Below are 18,066 nucleotides of genomic sequence, written 5' to 3'. Positions count from 1 at the left end.
ACATCAGACTGAACTGGATTACTGCTAGCTGGTGGGAATGTGTGCGAGTGCTTCCTTCACTCTGCTCCAGGCTCTTGTTATATTGCTGATTCACATCCACGTTCTGTTGCTTTGACCTCCAAAGACAGGAATCGTTTGTCTCCCATTGCCAGGCAGAGACTTGTGCAGATATTTCAAAGCCCTGCACTTATCTGTCTGTTAATTAATGCAGGATTAAAAAATCAAATCTTTTAATTAAGTGTTAATTCCCTTTTTTCGACTTAAGTGATTAAAGATTTCGGTGCTTAAAAGGTCTTTTTATGGTTTGTTTCTTTTTCTGTTTTTTTTTCCTGTCTTTGTTAAACCGCACGTATTTGCTGCTGATTTAAACGGGATGGTTAAAAGATCCGACAGTGTATTCAAGGCTTTAATGTGGAAGGCATGGAGGACCGAGCCTTCTGCAAGCATAGGATTGAGGATTTCCTTGTTTGCTGTGGTGAGAGCTTCAGGATCAAGAGGCCTCTTGTTTTCTGGAGTGAAAGCCAGCTCCTAGTCAAACAAGATCAATTTGTTTCTGCAAGGAATTTGGATATAATAATGGGGCTTTGTATGGCCAACCCACATGGTATCAATTGAGACGTCGTCTTTAAGAGGCAGCGACGGCCAGTGCAGAGGAGGAAAAGCTTGGCTCCAACAGGTGGAAAAAATTGTTCGAAGACAGCACTGCTTGTGATGCTGAACACAATAATCCGATGGTATTAGCACTAAGAAGCAGGGTGAGGACACGTTTAAAGTGCAGTTGTCAGTTTAAGTAGCTGCCCTTGTGAAAAATGAGCTCAATTTCTCTTCAAGCTTATAAGCATTTGTTATTAGCTACTTAACCTGATGAAATATATTATTTATGTGTTAGACTGCAGTGTATCCGAATGAGTGATGAAAAGATTTGTCCTGCCATGTGAGTAATAGAGAGTCTAAATAAAACCGGGCTATATAATACATCACTAGTTAATCAGTATTGCATTATTGGTATTATCACAGATGGCTGCAATATGTTAACCGTCTCTGTTATGAGTCTGTAAATTTGTTTATTGCATGCATGATTGTCCTAGGAGGTTTCAGATCTTCCGCATGTTCCTGTAGGTGTTTTGATGCTTCAAACATATGAAAACGACATTCAAATTAGTACCACGTTACAAAATAAACTCCACTGAAGTGTTTTTGATACACTGCATGGTTCAATATTTAGCCGTAGAATTGCAATCGAGTGTTTTGTCCGTGTCCTGCAGTTCATGAAATTCACAAGTGAATGCTGGGCATTGACTTAGCGGAAAAGTGTGCACAGCGTCGTCTCCTAAGCGCTGATTGAAGCTGACGGCACTAAACCTTTACAGCCGGGTTTACAACACCGCCTCAGCTTTTCTTCTCATTAATAACCTTTTTGTTTTCTCTGTTATTAGAGAAAGTTGATCAGTTTTTCCACCCCAAACAAAAGGCCTGAGTTTATGGGACAATATGGCTCTCACTTTGTAGATGAGGATGTCATTTTGGCTCATATGTAAACAAGTGTTATGGTGTAGGAATAAAAAAAAAATTCAAATTTACTGACCATCTGTTTAAAGACATTCACGAGGTTCTGGCAGCCAGGCTTGATCTGTTTAATGTCTCTCACTGCTGTTAGCCAAAGGCCCTTGTTACAGAGATGAGCTGCATTTATTAAGCTGACATCTATTGCATGGACGCCCATTACATGAGTGTTTGATGTCCTTTAGAGAGAACGGGGTGACTGTGTCTTTGTCGCATTGATCTTAACCATGCTGGTTTCATAAGCTGACTCTACATGAACCTACACTTGCTCTTGGGCATTCTGGACAATAAAAGAAGCAAGCTTTTGACATATAAAAGTGTACTTAAATCACTTGTCAATATTTTATATTGAGAATGTAAATAAATCATTTATTACCGGAGACGTGTACAGACTGTAATGACTAAAATGCGTGTATGATGAATATTTTTAGAACCGAATATGAATGCATTACTCGGAATGAACAGATAATGTTTTCTAAATGGATACAAATACAGACATGAATAGGAGACGCACTATTTGTTTCTATTGAAGCTTGTCAGAATGGTTCACGAGGCAGGAGGTTGAGACTGGAGGTATGCATCAGGACCAGGATTCCATGGGACGCAACGAAAAAGTCACACTATCCGGGAGGTTTTTACTTTCATGCAGGCGTGAACAAGATCTCAGATATGAAGCTTTCAGGACAAAGAAAGGCCTTGTTCATTAAAAGTGCAATAGTCGATTTTTTTATTATTATTATTTCTTACTTGTACAGATAACCAGGTAGATATGTAAAACATAATAAAAAAACAATGTGTTAAGCCGTGACCTTTGTAAAAGTCTATTAAGTCACTGAGAAAACCCATTTGGAAAACTGACTTCTGGTGCATGTGTTTGGATCCGCCTCCTGTCAATCATTTTATAGGCTCTCTACTCTACGGGCCACCGTAGATCCTGGGAGCAGAGCTTCGTGAACATGGGCAGAAATCATTAAAAATGTTCAACCCACCCAGCATTTTGAGACCTAATCTTCAAAATAATAATAATAATAATAAAAAAATGTTACTTAATGCACATTTAACATTAATGTGGCGATAGCACATGATGTATTTCCAGCATCCATATGGTCAGGTTTAAATAAGGCTACTAGTTTGTTTATATTCTGGAAAATACAACTAAATCTGTTAGAAAATATCGTATGTATGTACAAAAAAAAAAAAAACAGCTGACTTGTGGATTTGAAAACACACCTCTAGTTAAGACCAGTTATGAACTCGATTGATGTAGCTAAGGTTGAAGAACTGTCAGAGGCAGAATTCACACACCATGATGACGCTCCTGGCATTTCTATCTCTGAGAGGGTAAAAAATACTTATGATTTAGGCCACACCCACTTCAGATTTAAATCGAGATACAGACACGGATATTTGGAGCACAGATACAGATACAGAGAGTGTGTCATTGCATTGCACCACTATTTTAGACATTATTTACACTTTTCCTTTCAACAGTCCACTCTGCACTTCTTCTGACTATGTAAAGGTTTCACGGTCCTCCCAGGCAAGCGAGCCGTTAGCTGTTTTTTTTTAATTTGTGCTCAGAAATTCTAATTGACTGCAAAAAAAAACTCAAGGCGACAACTATGGTGATTAACTCCATTCAATATGTGTAGCCAAGACATTAGGCATCACATTGAGTTTACTTTGCACTTAGATGACTCATAGCCATGTCTTTTTAGAACTTAATGAAAATAAGTAGAATAAAGATAGATTAAAGGTCCACTCTTGTACTATAAAACGTGTATAGTAAAAGCTAGCTGTGTGTTATTGCTGGATCAGATCCTGTTCTGGTGAGCTTGAATTTTGTAAGTTGAATTTTAGCTGAATATTGAATTTACTACTCACAGTCATATGGAAGAAGCCGGCACTCTTATGATTAATATTTGGTGAGCCCTCTTTTGGAGGTAATGACTATTTTTAGATAATGACTATCTTATCCTATGCATTGTTGCGGGTGGTTTTGTTTGTGTTTATTAAAAATCTTTTTTAGGGGTGCCAATAATTTCAGAACAGTTTGGAGAGCAAAGACAATTACATAGTGCTTATGAATTTTTTATTTATTTAATTTTTTTTTTAGAGTTTCTCTCTTGGAAAATGTACCATTGCGTATAATGTGTACAATTTATTTTATTTTACGTTGTGTTTTTTTATTTACATTTTTCCCCATTTTGTTGAGGGGTGCCAATAGTTCTAGAGCTGACTGTCTATTTAATTTAGTCACCTGATATTAAAAGTGTATCGTGTATATATGTTAAATGCGCATTTGTGGGTTTTGGAGAGCAGTAAATTTCCTAAACAAAGTTAGCGGTGAGCCATGTGTAAGCCGAGTCCTTGTGTTGGCCTTGGACACATGGAAGCGGCTGTGTGTTGAGACAGTGATTGATGCCCTCATGTTCATGCTGCATGGGGAAATGTGTGTGTGTGTGTGTGTGTGTGTGTGTGTGTGTGTGGGAAGAGGGGTATTAGAGCAGGTAGTTGAGGTCTTTGGAAAAAAAAACCAAAAAACCTCTTCCACTCTGCCCGTCATCACAAGGCAGCCTACTTCCTCCCATCCATATTATTGAAATAAACCCAACGGAGAGCATTAGTGCACTCCCTGCATGCCCTGCTCTGGGTTATTGTCCATAAGATTGACTCGTCCGGGGGTCCCTATGACTATTTAAGACGGTCGATTTGAAGCTGTGCATTCGGGTCAGCATTTGATTTAATTAAGTAGCATTTCATGGTTGTTGATTTTTCAAAAATGGCTAAATTGCATGCTCAAGTGGTATTACAGCTTAATACAACTGCCACTCCACAATAGTACTCTATTAGTGATGAGTGTCCTGTAATTATTGGAATGTGAGGATCTCACTTTTTTCCAATGCAAAAGTAAACACAGGCTGAACTGCCCTTCATAATCAGGGCCCTTGAGGTCCATTACTGCTAATTTGATAAATAAAGCGTGCCTCATTTAGTTATGCATTCTGCAGAATTGCGTGGTTTCTGAGCCCTGCCATGACGTGCCAGCCTTGTAATCTGTGTGATTTTGCTCATGGTGGGCTCCATGCTGACACCGAAAGTGAAAAATGGCTGGAGCTTCTCAGCATATTTATGTGAGGCGAATAGAAGGCTGGAGACTAATAAGAGAGAGGCAATGGCCCCCGCTGATGGAGAGGCAATATCCTCCTGTGGTGCTTGGCCTGTCTCAGGGGACGTCTCTTTAAAAGGATGGAGGGGAAAAAAGGAAGGTTGCGGGGGGAGGGAAAAAAAGCGACTGGCTTGCTGCCCTCAGAAGCCCCAGCGCTATCTTCTCCTCAAAGCCACTGATTACTAGGTTCTCCCTTTTAATGTAAATGTTCTCACTCGCAGCCGGCTTCGGGAAAATTATGCGGTTCGGTGTGTGTGTGAGTGTGTGTGTGTATGTATTCGGCGGGGGGGGTGTTTTTGATAAGATGTTTTTGATTACATTACAGAGCATGTTCAGTGGAGAATAGCCAAAATCTTGCCAGTGTTAGAACTTTATTGTGTGATTGTGTGTGGGAGAAATAATACACTCGGGGGCATGCTGTTATAGGAAAATAATCAACAGCAAGGGAGGAGGGGATGGGGCGGGATACAGCCCGACACAAACTGGATCTACCCCCCCTGACGTTGATGATTTTCCAATAACACCACGGTTTATTCCTTTTACACCACACAACTGTTTTTTTTTATATATATATATATATATATATATATATATATGTATATTTTGTTTTTTATCAGTTAACACTCCATGAAACAAATTAGTTCCCGTTATCGCTGACATTATGACAGCTTCCCTCACCAGCTTTTTCTTTTTCTCCTGAAGTTCAAAGACAAAAAAACACAGCCTGTCACGCTACCAATAAATCAGAAAGTTCAACATCCTCTGTCCTGAAGATTTTCCCATGGCAGAAAACATACTGACTGTTTCAAAGTGCTGACACTGGAGACTCCTTCCATAAATATGAAACAGATTTCTCCTTGCAGAAAGCATCACCATATCAATGATTATATCATTTATTTGAATAACAACATGTTTATTATTATCTCTAGATTGTGTGGAACGTCTGCTTTACAAGTCACTGTGATTGAATTGTTACTATGGAAACAATAACAAATTAGAACAAGACATGAATATAAACCTTGAAGATATAAAGATATTTGAGAATTCAAATGCACTGTGGTATTATTAATAAATAATTGCGGAATTCCGGGGTATTTGATTTAATTTCAGTATGTCAGTATATAATCCAGAAGTAATGACAGTGATAGGGTGAGAAATGGTGCCCTGTGTGAGGATTCTTTCTTTCTTTCTTTCTTTCTTTCTGTGTGTGTGTGTGTGTGTGTATGTGTGTTTGTCGGTTATTTCAGCCCTGGCAGTCTCTGATTGATGGGCCAGTTGCAGTATCACCTTGCTGAGGGTCAGACAAGACCTTTGTCTCATTTTACAGGGTCTTTTTTTTCCAGTAATGGTGTCATGACTTTATACCTGTTTATTTCCTCCGACACCACTACAAGTGTAAGAGAAGAAAGATGCATCATAGGTGCAAATTTAGAAACGTCTCTGTTTACAAATATGACAAAATCTGGAGACAACATTATATTTTATGTTTAACATGGTAAAGCCACTCCAAAATGGATATATTTTAGTTTAATTAAAAGAATCGCTGGAAGGATAACAGTACTCTGAAAAACAAAAAAAAACTTTTCGCTCAATAAAGAACAATAATTTCGTGTCACAGATCCTTGAAAAGGACATGCTATATTTCTGAGTTTGAAGTTAATGTAAGAATATCGGAGGGAAAAATAACCACCATTGTTGAAGTGTTTGTGCTATTAACAGGATCTACTGTATAACTGTTTATATAATATTTATCCTTTAATACTTCCTTTAAATCCTTTAAATACTTTTAGTGCACATTGAAAGTCATTTTATTTGTATATATAAATATCATAAATTGCTTATGTTTTCAATAATTAAACAGTCGATGATCAGTGTAAATCTTTATGAAGTAGTTTTGTGTGAAGCTGCTTTCCTTTAAAACAGCATATCTTAGCAGATTAAACACTATCGATGTTATTTCCTCACTATTGCATTGTTAAATTGATCTATGGTTGGTGTGCAGAGCTCTTCTGAACACAAGACAATAGTCTAATTTACTGCTTAATAAATAAATTCATTAAAGGTGCTGTATGCTGGTGAACTACACTGGTATGTGATAGTATTAGAGAAATGACTAAATCTCTTACTGAATCATCTCTTACTAAATATATACTGCATATGCTCTAATTAAGGATTAAATGAAGATGGGAGGGGGACACGGTGGCTTGGTGGTTAGCACGTTTTGAATCCCGTCTCAGCCCCGTGTGCATGGAGTTTGCATGTTGTCCCTTCGCTTCGGGGGTTTCCTCCGGGTACTCCAGTTTCCTCCCCCAGTCCAAAGGCATGCTATAGGCTGATTGGCATCTCCAAATTGTCTGGGCGGTGTGCGATTGTGCCCTGTGATGGGGTTGGCACCCCGTCCAGGGTGTCCCCTAAATTGTGCCCCGAGTTCCCTGGGATAGGCTCCAGGCTCCCCTGCGACCCTGTGTAGGATACGTGCTACTGAAATTGAATGAATGGATGGAAGAAGATGGGGCGTATAATAATCAATGACAAGGTGGTGTGACCTGGTTGCAAAGTGCAGTTACTCTTACTGATCCTGATGTTGACTATTTTCCTATAACAGCATGTGTTTTATTCTGCTTATACCTCAGCACTTTACCAATGCTAACAATTCTTTGTATTAAAGAATGACACATTGTACTTTTATCCATTTTTAGTTAATATTGTGGAATGCCCACAAAACCTGTTATAGCTGCTATGAACCGTAACTCCCTTATCAGCCTTTCTCGAAATTAATAAAACAAAAAACTTAGCTTGTCATGTTACCAAGAAACTGATGTATTGGAAAGCGTAAAGTAACAGCTTCACCTCTGATTGGTACAAAGCGCTGACACTGGAGACTCCTTCCAGAAATGTTCCAAAAACTAAACGTCTCCTCAGAGAAAACGTTTCATATCAACAGTTTGTTAAAATCCTGAATGCGGAGCTTCCACCATACAAGTTCCTGTGTAATTTGTTACTATAGAAACGATAATGCATTAGAACAAGCGCATTAATATAAACCTTGCAGCCGGAACCACTGTACTGTCAGAGCTGCTGTTATAGAAAACACCATCTGATCAATCAGATTCAAGAATTAAACAGTGGTGTGGTATAATATATCGTAATATCTATAATAATTATTGTCATATATTTAAGTGAGTTATGTAAAATATGGTACATAATAAGTTTTTGACAAAAATTGTGATTGTCTAACCAGTATTATTTTCCATATCAGTTAGATTGCTCCATGTGAGATTGCTCCATGCTGGTCACCCTCTACATATAATTGTAATGTCTATAGACATTACGGTCTAACTTGTGTTCATTAAATAATTGGATCAATATTGTAAAATGAAGTTTCACTTCAAAGCAAGTCTATATGATGATTAAACATTCTTCTTCATGCCAAGCCAAGGCAGAAATTGAATTACACATGCTTGATGATGATCCCTGAAGTTCATCTTATTAGGTGCACTTACATTTGTGCATTTTATTTTTGGCTATGTGACAGAAAATTGAATAGAAAGATCTGCGCTTTTATTTCTGTAGGCTAGAGCGCAGAATTAGAGATCAAAGAAGAGTGTTGTATTCAACTCAAATAACCCTGACCGCCATTTTACACACTGCTTTCCACTACATGCTTCACTAAGGACAAGTAATAGAGTCCACTTACTTAAGGTGTCATGGTGGACAGCAGTTGTGTTGTGTTGTAAATAGGCATGTTATGTTGTTTTTTTTTTTTACATGCTCACCTAACGGTTAGATTACACAATCATACCATGTGTTTCCCTAAAAATAGATGGAGATGTAGCACCAGGTTCAGTATAATCAGATGGTGCTATTTTATTTTATTTTTCCATCCATTTTCCAAACTGCTAATCCTACTCAGGGTTATGAGGGAGCCTGGAGCCTATCCCAGGGAGCTCGGGGCACGAGGCAGGGGACACCCTGGACGCGGTGCCAACCCATTGTGCCAGGGCACAATCGCACACACACTCACACACACTCACACAGCACGGACAATTTGGAAATGCCAGTCAGCCTACAACACATGTCTTTGGACTGGGGGAGGAAACTGGAGTACGTGGAGGAAACCCCTGAAGCACTGGGAGAACATGCACACTCCGTGCACATAGGGTGGAGGCGGGAGTCGAACCCCCAATCCCGGCGGTGCGAGGCAATTTTTTAAAATTATTTTTATTTAATTAAAAAATATATTTTATTTTACATTAGATACTGTTGTAAAGACATCTTATATATGATGCAAGTATTAACTAGTTCTACATAGTTTTGATATTCTACAATATATATTGTTTAGGAACCTCTAGATATTTAATCTATTAGTCATAATCATTAATACAAACCCGCAAAACGGACAAGACATGCTATTTTGGTCATATGCGAGACACAATCCATAGTTGCCCCTGTTAGGAAGTCAGCTCACGTGTACTTTGCGGGTGTTATCAAGTTTGCACGTGTTTTTACACACACAAACCTTTAGTAAATCAGAGCCTCAGTGTCCGATGCGTTAGCGTGTGTGAAATGTAGTGTAGGTCCGGCAGACGTGTGGAGGAGTGCGGCTTATGAGGTCATTGCGGTTGTCTAGACGTGAGTAAAACTGGACTTGTTTTCAGCTGCTCTGTCAGTTTATTTACATCTGGGTCTGCCAGCATTCGTGTCAGGTTAATGGGGGTGAACGCCACGTCCCGCACCACAGACAACTGCACAGTTAGCGAAGGCACACAGTGCCAGGAATAAGTCATACTAGATTTCTCACTGTGGTATATATTACACATATATATACACAGTTGTCAGTCCATCTGTTTTGTCAGGCTGTCAGTGTAGTTAGTGTATACTCTAGAGCCATTGGCAAAAGATTGTTATTTAGAAGATTAAGATGAGTGGAAATGGCACATTTAATAAGTGACAGTGAGCCAGGGAGAATAAAAACCTGCTGTAAATAGCAAATAGGAAGTTAATCAGCTTGTGTTCACTGTCACATGCTAGACACGTATCCTTCAGCCATATAAAACACTTGTGTTTGTGCTGTTATACGGAAATAATCAATGTTGGGGTGGTGTGATGCGGCCTGGCGCAAAGCAGAGTTACTCTTACTACTCCAAAGTTGTTATTTTTAGCCTGAAATATATATATAATATATAATACAATATTATTTCTCAGCAATTTGTCAACGATTACACTTTATTATTAATTAAAGAATGAAACATTGTACTTTTTATCCTTTTATAGTTACATGTAATGTTGTGGAACGTCTGTAAGACAAGTTCGTTCCTGTTATCACTTACGTTATAACAGCTATAAAAAGTCATTCCTTCACCATCCTCTAAAAAACATGCAGCTTTTCATGTTACTAAGAAGCCGGAAAGTCCGCCGTACAGAAGACTTTCCTGTGGCAGAAAACGTATTCAACTTAACAAATCTCTGACATTGGAGACTCCTTCCATAACTGTTAAATAAAAATAAACATTTTTAATCAGTTTTAATTATTAGTCTTGGTTTATATTAAGCGTTTGCTGTACAAGTCCCCGTGTTTTGCATTAGAGCTGGAACTATTGTCAGAGCTCCTGTTGTAGAAAACTAATCATTCTGACTTATAAGATTCGAGAGTTCAACAGTGCTGAAGTTTAAGTCATTATTACGTGATACTGGCCATCTATCATTTGACATCATTTAACCATCATTTAACCATCATCTGACAGCTGACAGGTACACACTGGTAACACAGTGACTAAAGATTCATATTTGCTTTGGCGTTCTACAGGATTGTTCTAAAAATGAAAGATGTCCTGGACATTCATGCATTTTGCAGTCTATCAGGGACATTTTATTTTACTGCTATTCAAATTCGAACAGTGTGTGATTAAAGAAAAGCCGGTTATAATTAACCAGGGTCCTGTTCCAGCTGCGCTACTTTGAAATCGTTGGCCAGTTAAAAGCTTTTCGGGCTGAGAATAAGGACGAGCTGCTTTTGTTCGAGGATCGGACGTCACTGGAAAAAGCAACAGGAACATCACAGTCAATGTCAAAAAACCTGCTGATGAGAAATGTGGTGTCAAAACAGTTCAAAGGAATTGAACATGAAAGTATTATTAATTATGCTTTTTTCCATTGTTTCATTAAGGCCAGTGTATTGATTGGGGCTCAGTATTAAACACATTAAATTAAATCCTGTAATTCAGTATTACATTCTGTACTGCATTGATTTTTCAAGTCTTTACTGTTTAGATGAATGATATTTGTGGAATATTGTATAGACTTTCAGCAGGCTGTGAAGTGGTGCAAAAACGCTAATTAAAAAAAAAAAAAAAAAAAAAAGAAAAAAAGTAAAAAGCTTATCAGACACACTGGAATAAAGATGTCACATGTGGAGGTAGTCACTGAACTGCCAACTTCGTCTTCCTTCCACATCATCAACCTCTCTCCCTCTCTCGCTCTCTCTCTCTCTCTCTCTCTCTCTCCCTCTCTCTCTCTCTCTGTCACGCTGTCCTCCACCACAACCAAGAACTGCCTTGGCATAATTAGAGGGTAGAGGTTAAAGGCTTTCTGACAGATGATTTGCGTTGTAGAAGAGGCCTAGTGTGAATGGGATTTGATTGAACAGATGTTTTTTGAATTTAGAACGGAGGTTTGCGTAACACTTTATTTTACAATACAGTAAGTGTTTAACATCTGTAGGTGAGTAGTGATTGCGAGTAAGCGATAAATACACTTACAAGTGGTACATCATTTGCAGATTGGATTTTTGAATGGTGTTTGAAATGTATCTGTTTCGTATCGAAGTACTTGGTACCACAATGCAATTACTGTATTTTCATTCATACGTTCACCTAGATGCAATTTAGAATAGCCAGTCCACCTACCCGCATGTTTTTCGAGAGGTAGGAGGAAAACAGAGAACCTAGAGGAAACCCACACAGTCACTCAGACAACAACCCGAGCTCAGGATCAACAACAATGCAATTATAACATATTAAGTGGCTGTTCAAGACTAGATTCTGAGGTGGTTTGTTAAGGTTGGGGTGTAGTCATCACTAGGAGGTGAGGTTAAGTTCAAATTTAGTATATTTGCCACTGTGTCCTAATCTGTAAGTAGATTTCCCTTGATTACAGGGTTACTTAAGAAATTTGGCAGGCATCAGCCAATCAGATTTCAGCAGGCATTCCACATGATTAGCATTGCGCTACTGTCACAAAACTTGATAAGTATTTTCATCTATGGTTTCTTATTTGTTCTTAGCCAGAACTGGCCACTAGGGGCGGTATTTGTGAAGGGTGCTTGGGCCCCGCAGATCGCTGCTTGCAACTATATTTTACTTAGTATTTATTAGATAATGATGTAGAATTTGGAAATAACATTTGATGCTCTTGAAGTAAAATTGCTCTTGAGCATAATATGGTGTAATCATCATGTATATATCAGTATACATATACAGTATATATACCATTTAAATCTATGTATATACTTAATGTTAAGTAACACAATAGTGGCAATATAACTACAACCAAAGTAAGTGCATTTAACAATGCTGTGTTCAAAATATGGATATTCACATAAAGCAGAGGTGTCAACATCTGTAGTTTAACTGTAGCATTTGTGATTTTTTTTCACTCTTTGCACTTTTTTCATCAGTGTCCCATGGCTTTTTGCTTACATAAACATGATCTTGTCAGGAAACCACTACATATATGGGATACATACCACTGCATACATGTACACACTTAGAGCTAAATTTAAAACTGAAATTCGAGACAAACAGAAATTGCATTTCACTGGCTGTTAACTTCGGCTGCAGATCTGCAATTAAACCGTAATTGAGGTAAATTCCTCTCAGTGCGAATGTGAAATGTGGCAAACAAAAAAGATATTAATTTGAACACAGTGGCCATTAAAGCTTAATCGGCGTGCAGCTGCTGAAATATCCGTTTCTGATTATGCCGAGTACGGCGCTTAGGTCATTTTCTGATGTCATAAGAAAAATTTCCTTCATCTGTTTGGCTCGTGACCAACCTGAGAGTTTGGCTATTAGATCCCTGCGTGTCTCTGGTGTAAAATCCCTGCATTGTCAGACAGAGATTTTGCCATGTGCAGACAGTGAGATGATGTCCCGCAGCATGGGGAGGTCTGTTTACTAAATTGGGTCAAAATCTGGAAACGCGCCTGAGCTCCCTCCTGCAATATTCATGGGATGACATTTCAGATATAGTGCAGACTCCAGACACGGTCTCTAATTGGCCCGTGTAGTTAATCACAGAGTGCTTGCATTGTTAGTCAAAAGGGCTGTGGAGATAGACAAGAGCAATTTTGTTGTAATGCAGTGCAACTATTTTTTTTTTTACTGCACTGAGAGTTCTTTAGAAATGTGTTGGTACAATATAGAGATATATTAGTGATACTATAATAATTAGTATTATGGTTCCACAATGAGCTCTAATGTTTTTGTAGTTACTGATCACTTTTATAGCACAGCGCTGTTGAATTCTCAAACCAGAAAGTTTTGTTTAATTTTCTATAACAGCAGTTCTGACAGTAGTTACAGCTGTGACATAAATGATAGATTTATAGTAATACGCTCATTCTAATACGCTATCATTTCTATAGCAACAACTCATTAACAAGGACTTGTATGTTGGATGCTTCACATAATCTAAGCCGAATAATAAATGGATTAAGAAAATGTGTTGTTATTTGTCAGAATTTGCTGTTTCCGGGTTCTCAGTAACATTACAAGTTGCGTTTTTTTTTTTTTTTAGCCTTATTAACTTCAAGAGGGAGAGAAAAGGAAGCTGGTAAGAAAACGATTCTTTATAGCTGCTATAATGTAAGTGAGAACAGGAACTAAGTTGTCTCATGGATGTTCCATAACATCAAATGTAACTATAAATGTTTAAAATGTTAAAACGTTCATTAATAAATTAAAAATTGTAATACATGGCAAATTGCTGTGGTATAAGAGGAATAAAACATTTGGGAACTGCTGTTATAGGAAAATAATCCTATCACACCATCATTTTTCTTTAACAGCACCTCGTTGTGTTTTATACCTTACTGCATTAATATATCCGTGCATTTCAGTCAGAGAACAGGTAGTGGGATGAAAGATGATGAAATACCGAAGCTTTCTTTGTGTTTCAGTGATGCAGTCGAGCCTCTGTGAGCTAAAACAAAGGCTTCCTTGAGGAGATGGAGAGGATCCCGGTGGGAGAAGTGGTGTCAGTGGTCAGGGTGGTAACCTGGCACCTGGCAATTACTGCCAGCGGCACTCATTAATCTCACCGAGAGCCGCTCTGCCCTCTGACAAGACTCTCCTGTCACTTCCCCTCTCTCCTGGAGACAAAACCCAGGCTAATACGGCCATTTATATTACATGCAGGTCCACCTATTTGCCAAGTACCTTGGAGGAAGGCTGGCATTTTGAAATGCTGCTTATTTCCATGTGGGCAATTACATTTTCAGCAAGTAGACAGCGACGAACATTGGGTTGCGCAACGAGGGATACGGATTCTGTTAATATCAGTGTGTAGCATTCCCATATTTTTTTTCGTCTCACACAAGCCATTCAACCTCTATAAAATTATCACCTTGGCTGTTTGAATCCCATTTTCCATTTAAGGACACCAGTGGATGACAGAGACAGTAGTGGCTTCTCACACAAAGAAATGAAAAAAGATGAAAACAGAAAGAAGAAAGAACGAGCTAGCTTCCGCAGTGCTGAGATTTTTTCCCCCTCAGGCGACGTAGTCACCCCACTCATGCAGACTGGCACCTTCCCGATGAAGGGCCCCTATCATTCCCTGCAATCAATCCCATCCCAGAGCTTCCAAATCAAGAAATGCAGGCGGATCTCCACCTCTGCTGTCTCGGCTTAATGGGGACGATAAGCAAGTCCATATAATTACAATCCAGCGAAATAATTGTAACAAGAGGCTAAACGATTAGCTGTACTTTTAATTAGCCAGTGCTTCAAATTAATAAGTGCTGCTTAAATCTGAAATCAGACCCACTGTTGTGGCGTTCTAATAATGGAAGCACTCGCTTGCCACTTATTACATTTTTCTATGGGAAGCCTTCCTGGGTGGGTGTTGTGGGGCGTTTAGGTTGGGGGTTGAACAAGAAAGTGAGGGAGTGTATAAGAAAGAGAGAGAGATTGTCTATTTGGTTATCGTCCAAATGCAGTGGAGCTCAGCTAAGATTAAATTTATTCAGTTTACCGTGGATATCACTGTTCAGTTTTTCCTTTTTCTATCTTGCTTCGGAAAAAGGTGGGGAAGGAGTTTTGGGGTGGGGGGTGGGGGGGTGGGGGTTGTGGTGGCAGAGACGAGGACATATTCCACAGCACCATCATCAAGCCTGCCGTCATGCCCCATTATAAAATAAGCTCTTCCGATGCTGATTAAGCTGAAGACTCAGTTTATTTTAGAAGTCTGCTTTTGCAACATATGGATAAGGGAAGAAAAATCCTCATCCTCATTAAACGTCCATCCCTCGAGGCTTTGCTCAGCTGCCGACTGATCACGCTTTACACAGTCTGCCTTAGGGTTATCAGGAATCCCTTGCTTTTTACTCAGTTATTGTTGTTGTACTTGTTTTTTTATATACGTTATCTGTTCTGTTCATGACTGAGCAATAGATGTCTTTTCACCCAGGCCAGAAATATGCGCAATATATATCTGAACATCAGTAATTAGCACTTTATTATTTATTATGAACTATTAATTCTTTAGAAGATTTCTAAAAGCTATTTACATGTTGATGGGAATGTAAATAAAGGATGGAGCGAATGGGACAGTGGTTTTAAACATAACTGTGTTTTGTGTACAAAGATCAGTCAATTTTTTTTTTATTAAAATAAAATAAAAAATAAAATAGAACAAACAAACAAATCAATCAATAAATAAAAATAATCAAAAATAAATAAATAATAATAAAATTAAAATAAAAAAAGTCTTTCAAACCAAACTGGGTCGAGTTTCCTAAATATTAAGATTAAAAGAGAGAGAGTGTTCAGTGTGATGCTCGCTCTACCATTTAATCCAGCTTTTTGTGCTGCAGTGCTTTTACAGATCTCAGCCCTGAACATTAAGGGTTAACTAGCAGCATGCCACCACTCTTTTCCATCCTGCTTTACATTAACTGGATAATGTAGTGTCGAGGGACTGCATTCTTCTCGAGATAACGCCTCTGACAGCTGTAAACGTGATCTATCAGCACGTCAAAATTATCCGTCAGGTGAGCTGACATAAACATAACTGACATCTCGCTGTCATGGCAGCCAGGGACCCGGTGTCAATCTCCTCCTGTCTCTCTCCCTCTCTCTCTCTCTCTCTCTCTCTCTCTCTCCCTCTCTCTCTCTCTCTCTCTCTCTCTCTCACACTATCCCCCCCCCCCCCCCCCCAACTGTTTTTATTCCTTCTTTTATGTCGCTTATTTTTCCTCGACCCTCAGAAGAAGTGGCTGTCACCTCTGGGCCTGCTCTCGTTTTTCTCGGCCAGCTCCATTCCACACCCTTTCTGGAATAATTTGATGATGGATTAGACGCGGCGTAAAAGCCAGGCGACCCCGAGGAGTGGCTCAGGGAATAGCTAGGGTGGATTGAGAACAAACTTATTCCAGCTCTTCGTCTCTTGGTCCTATCCATCACTCTCAGAGGCTCGTGTGCTTCGCTCTTAGAGGCTGGGTCGCTTTCTGAAGAATCAGAAATGCTTTGCACTAAAACATTTGATAACTAATAAAGGAGTATTACATTTAATGTAGGCATATATCTGGTACTATATATGTAACGTAAACATGTCAGCATTTCAATTTTACTGCTACTGTAGGAAAATCAATTTATATAACCTGAGCTCATAAGAAATTTGAGTGAGTATGGGCAATGTGCTTGGGCTTAGTTCGATCTCATAAAAATGTAGCTATAAGGAAAGGTGTAAACTTGGACCCTAACCTTAACTTTATTCTTTGCATCTTTTCATATGATATGAGCCATATGATGTGTTACATACTATGGATCTGGTGGATCCTGAGCTTATCCCGGGAACACTGGGCGCAAGGCAGGAATACACTCATTTACACCTAGGGGCAATTTAGAGTAGCCAATTTTACCTATCTAGCGACATGTTTTTGGGAGATGGGAGGAACCCGGAGAACATGTGTGGGAGTTAGACCCATACAGACACGGGGAGAACATGTGAAAGTCCACACAGACAGTAACCCAAGCTTAGACTCGAACCGCGAACGCTGGAGACGCCCATGTTGCTGTGTTGCTTTATAATATGCAAAATGCTGAAAGCTTCGATGGTCACATCAGTACATCCACATTTCTCAGGTTGATCGCAGATCCTCATGTGTAGGCAGACACTAATGCTAAAGCTACCAGGTCCTGGGGGATGTCTGTGTTAATCTAGGGCCACGGCGCTGTCTCTGCTGCCGGAATGTAGGCCATTATGCTAATGCTATGGTAATGTCACGTTTACCCTGGGGTACTGAACCAAGCACAGTCACCTCCACCTGTGTTTCTTGTTGTTGGTGTCTAATTTAGTGCACTCCTTACATGCTTTCTGTCATCAAGCAGTTTGGTCTGTGTGAAAAGGAAAGGACAAAAGGAAAATAGGTTGGGTTTTTTTTCCACAGTGTTGGATCAGTTTGATCTTTTATCACTCTCTGCTTTCACGGTACGGACTTGAGGTGCACTCAGGGGCAGCTGCCACTAGTTAAAATGAGCTTCCTGTAAGAGTCGCTGTGTTGATTGCCTTCTGAGGACCTTTAAATTGAGAGTAACTCTCCCTGAGGCCTGATACCCTCTCACTGTCGATTCCTGCCAGACTGCTGTCCTTTCCTAAGCTTCAATCCGTCTACTTTACAGCGCTCCTTCCGTCTGCTTCACATCGGCTCAGGCACAGATAAGGGCTTCTCTTGCATCTCGTAAAAGCGGCGGCTTTTTTGCCCTTGATTTCTTGCATGCCAACTCAAATCATACTTACCGTCTCTCTCTCTTTCTCTCTCTCTCTCTCTCTCTCTGTCTCTCTCGCTCTCTGTCTCTCTCTCTCTCTCCCCACAGCCATTATGAGCAGGACCGTTCAGCACTGAAGAAGAAGGAATGGGAGCGACGCACACAGGAAGTGCAGCAGGATGAAGATTTGTTCTCCACCGGCTTCAATCTATTCGGTGAGCCGTACAAGGTAAGAGTTCACCCAGGGGTCCAATCAGCGACTGTGCACTTTCATTTCACACTGCAGCTCTGCCCCAGCTAAAAAAAAAAAGAATCTGGAGTGGTTTAATATGATGGTGCATGCCA

The 18,066-nt window shown here is 39.5% G+C and overlaps 1 protein-coding gene across 2 annotated transcripts in view; it reads left to right on the top strand.

Annotated features, from left to right (window-relative positions):
• Positions 1-18,066, top strand: part of aff2 (AF4/FMR2 family, member 2) — a 225,643-nt gene that overhangs the window by 36,014 nt on the left and 171,563 nt on the right. For both annotated transcript variants that reach the window (XM_034305966.2, XM_034305965.2), the window contains exon 2: positions 17,830-17,950. In XM_034305966.2, the coding sequence (XP_034161857.2) occupies positions 17,830-17,950 (121 nt within the window). The remainder of the gene's footprint in view (positions 1-17,829; positions 17,951-18,066) is intronic.

This window comes from Pangasianodon hypophthalmus, chromosome 7 (assembly GCF_027358585.1).
Source record: "Pangasianodon hypophthalmus isolate fPanHyp1 chromosome 7, fPanHyp1.pri, whole genome shotgun sequence".
NCBI lineage: Eukaryota > Metazoa > Chordata > Actinopteri > Siluriformes > Pangasiidae > Pangasianodon > Pangasianodon hypophthalmus.
The sequence above is the reverse complement of the archived record's forward strand: the minus strand, read 5'-3'. Positions and strand labels throughout refer to the sequence as shown.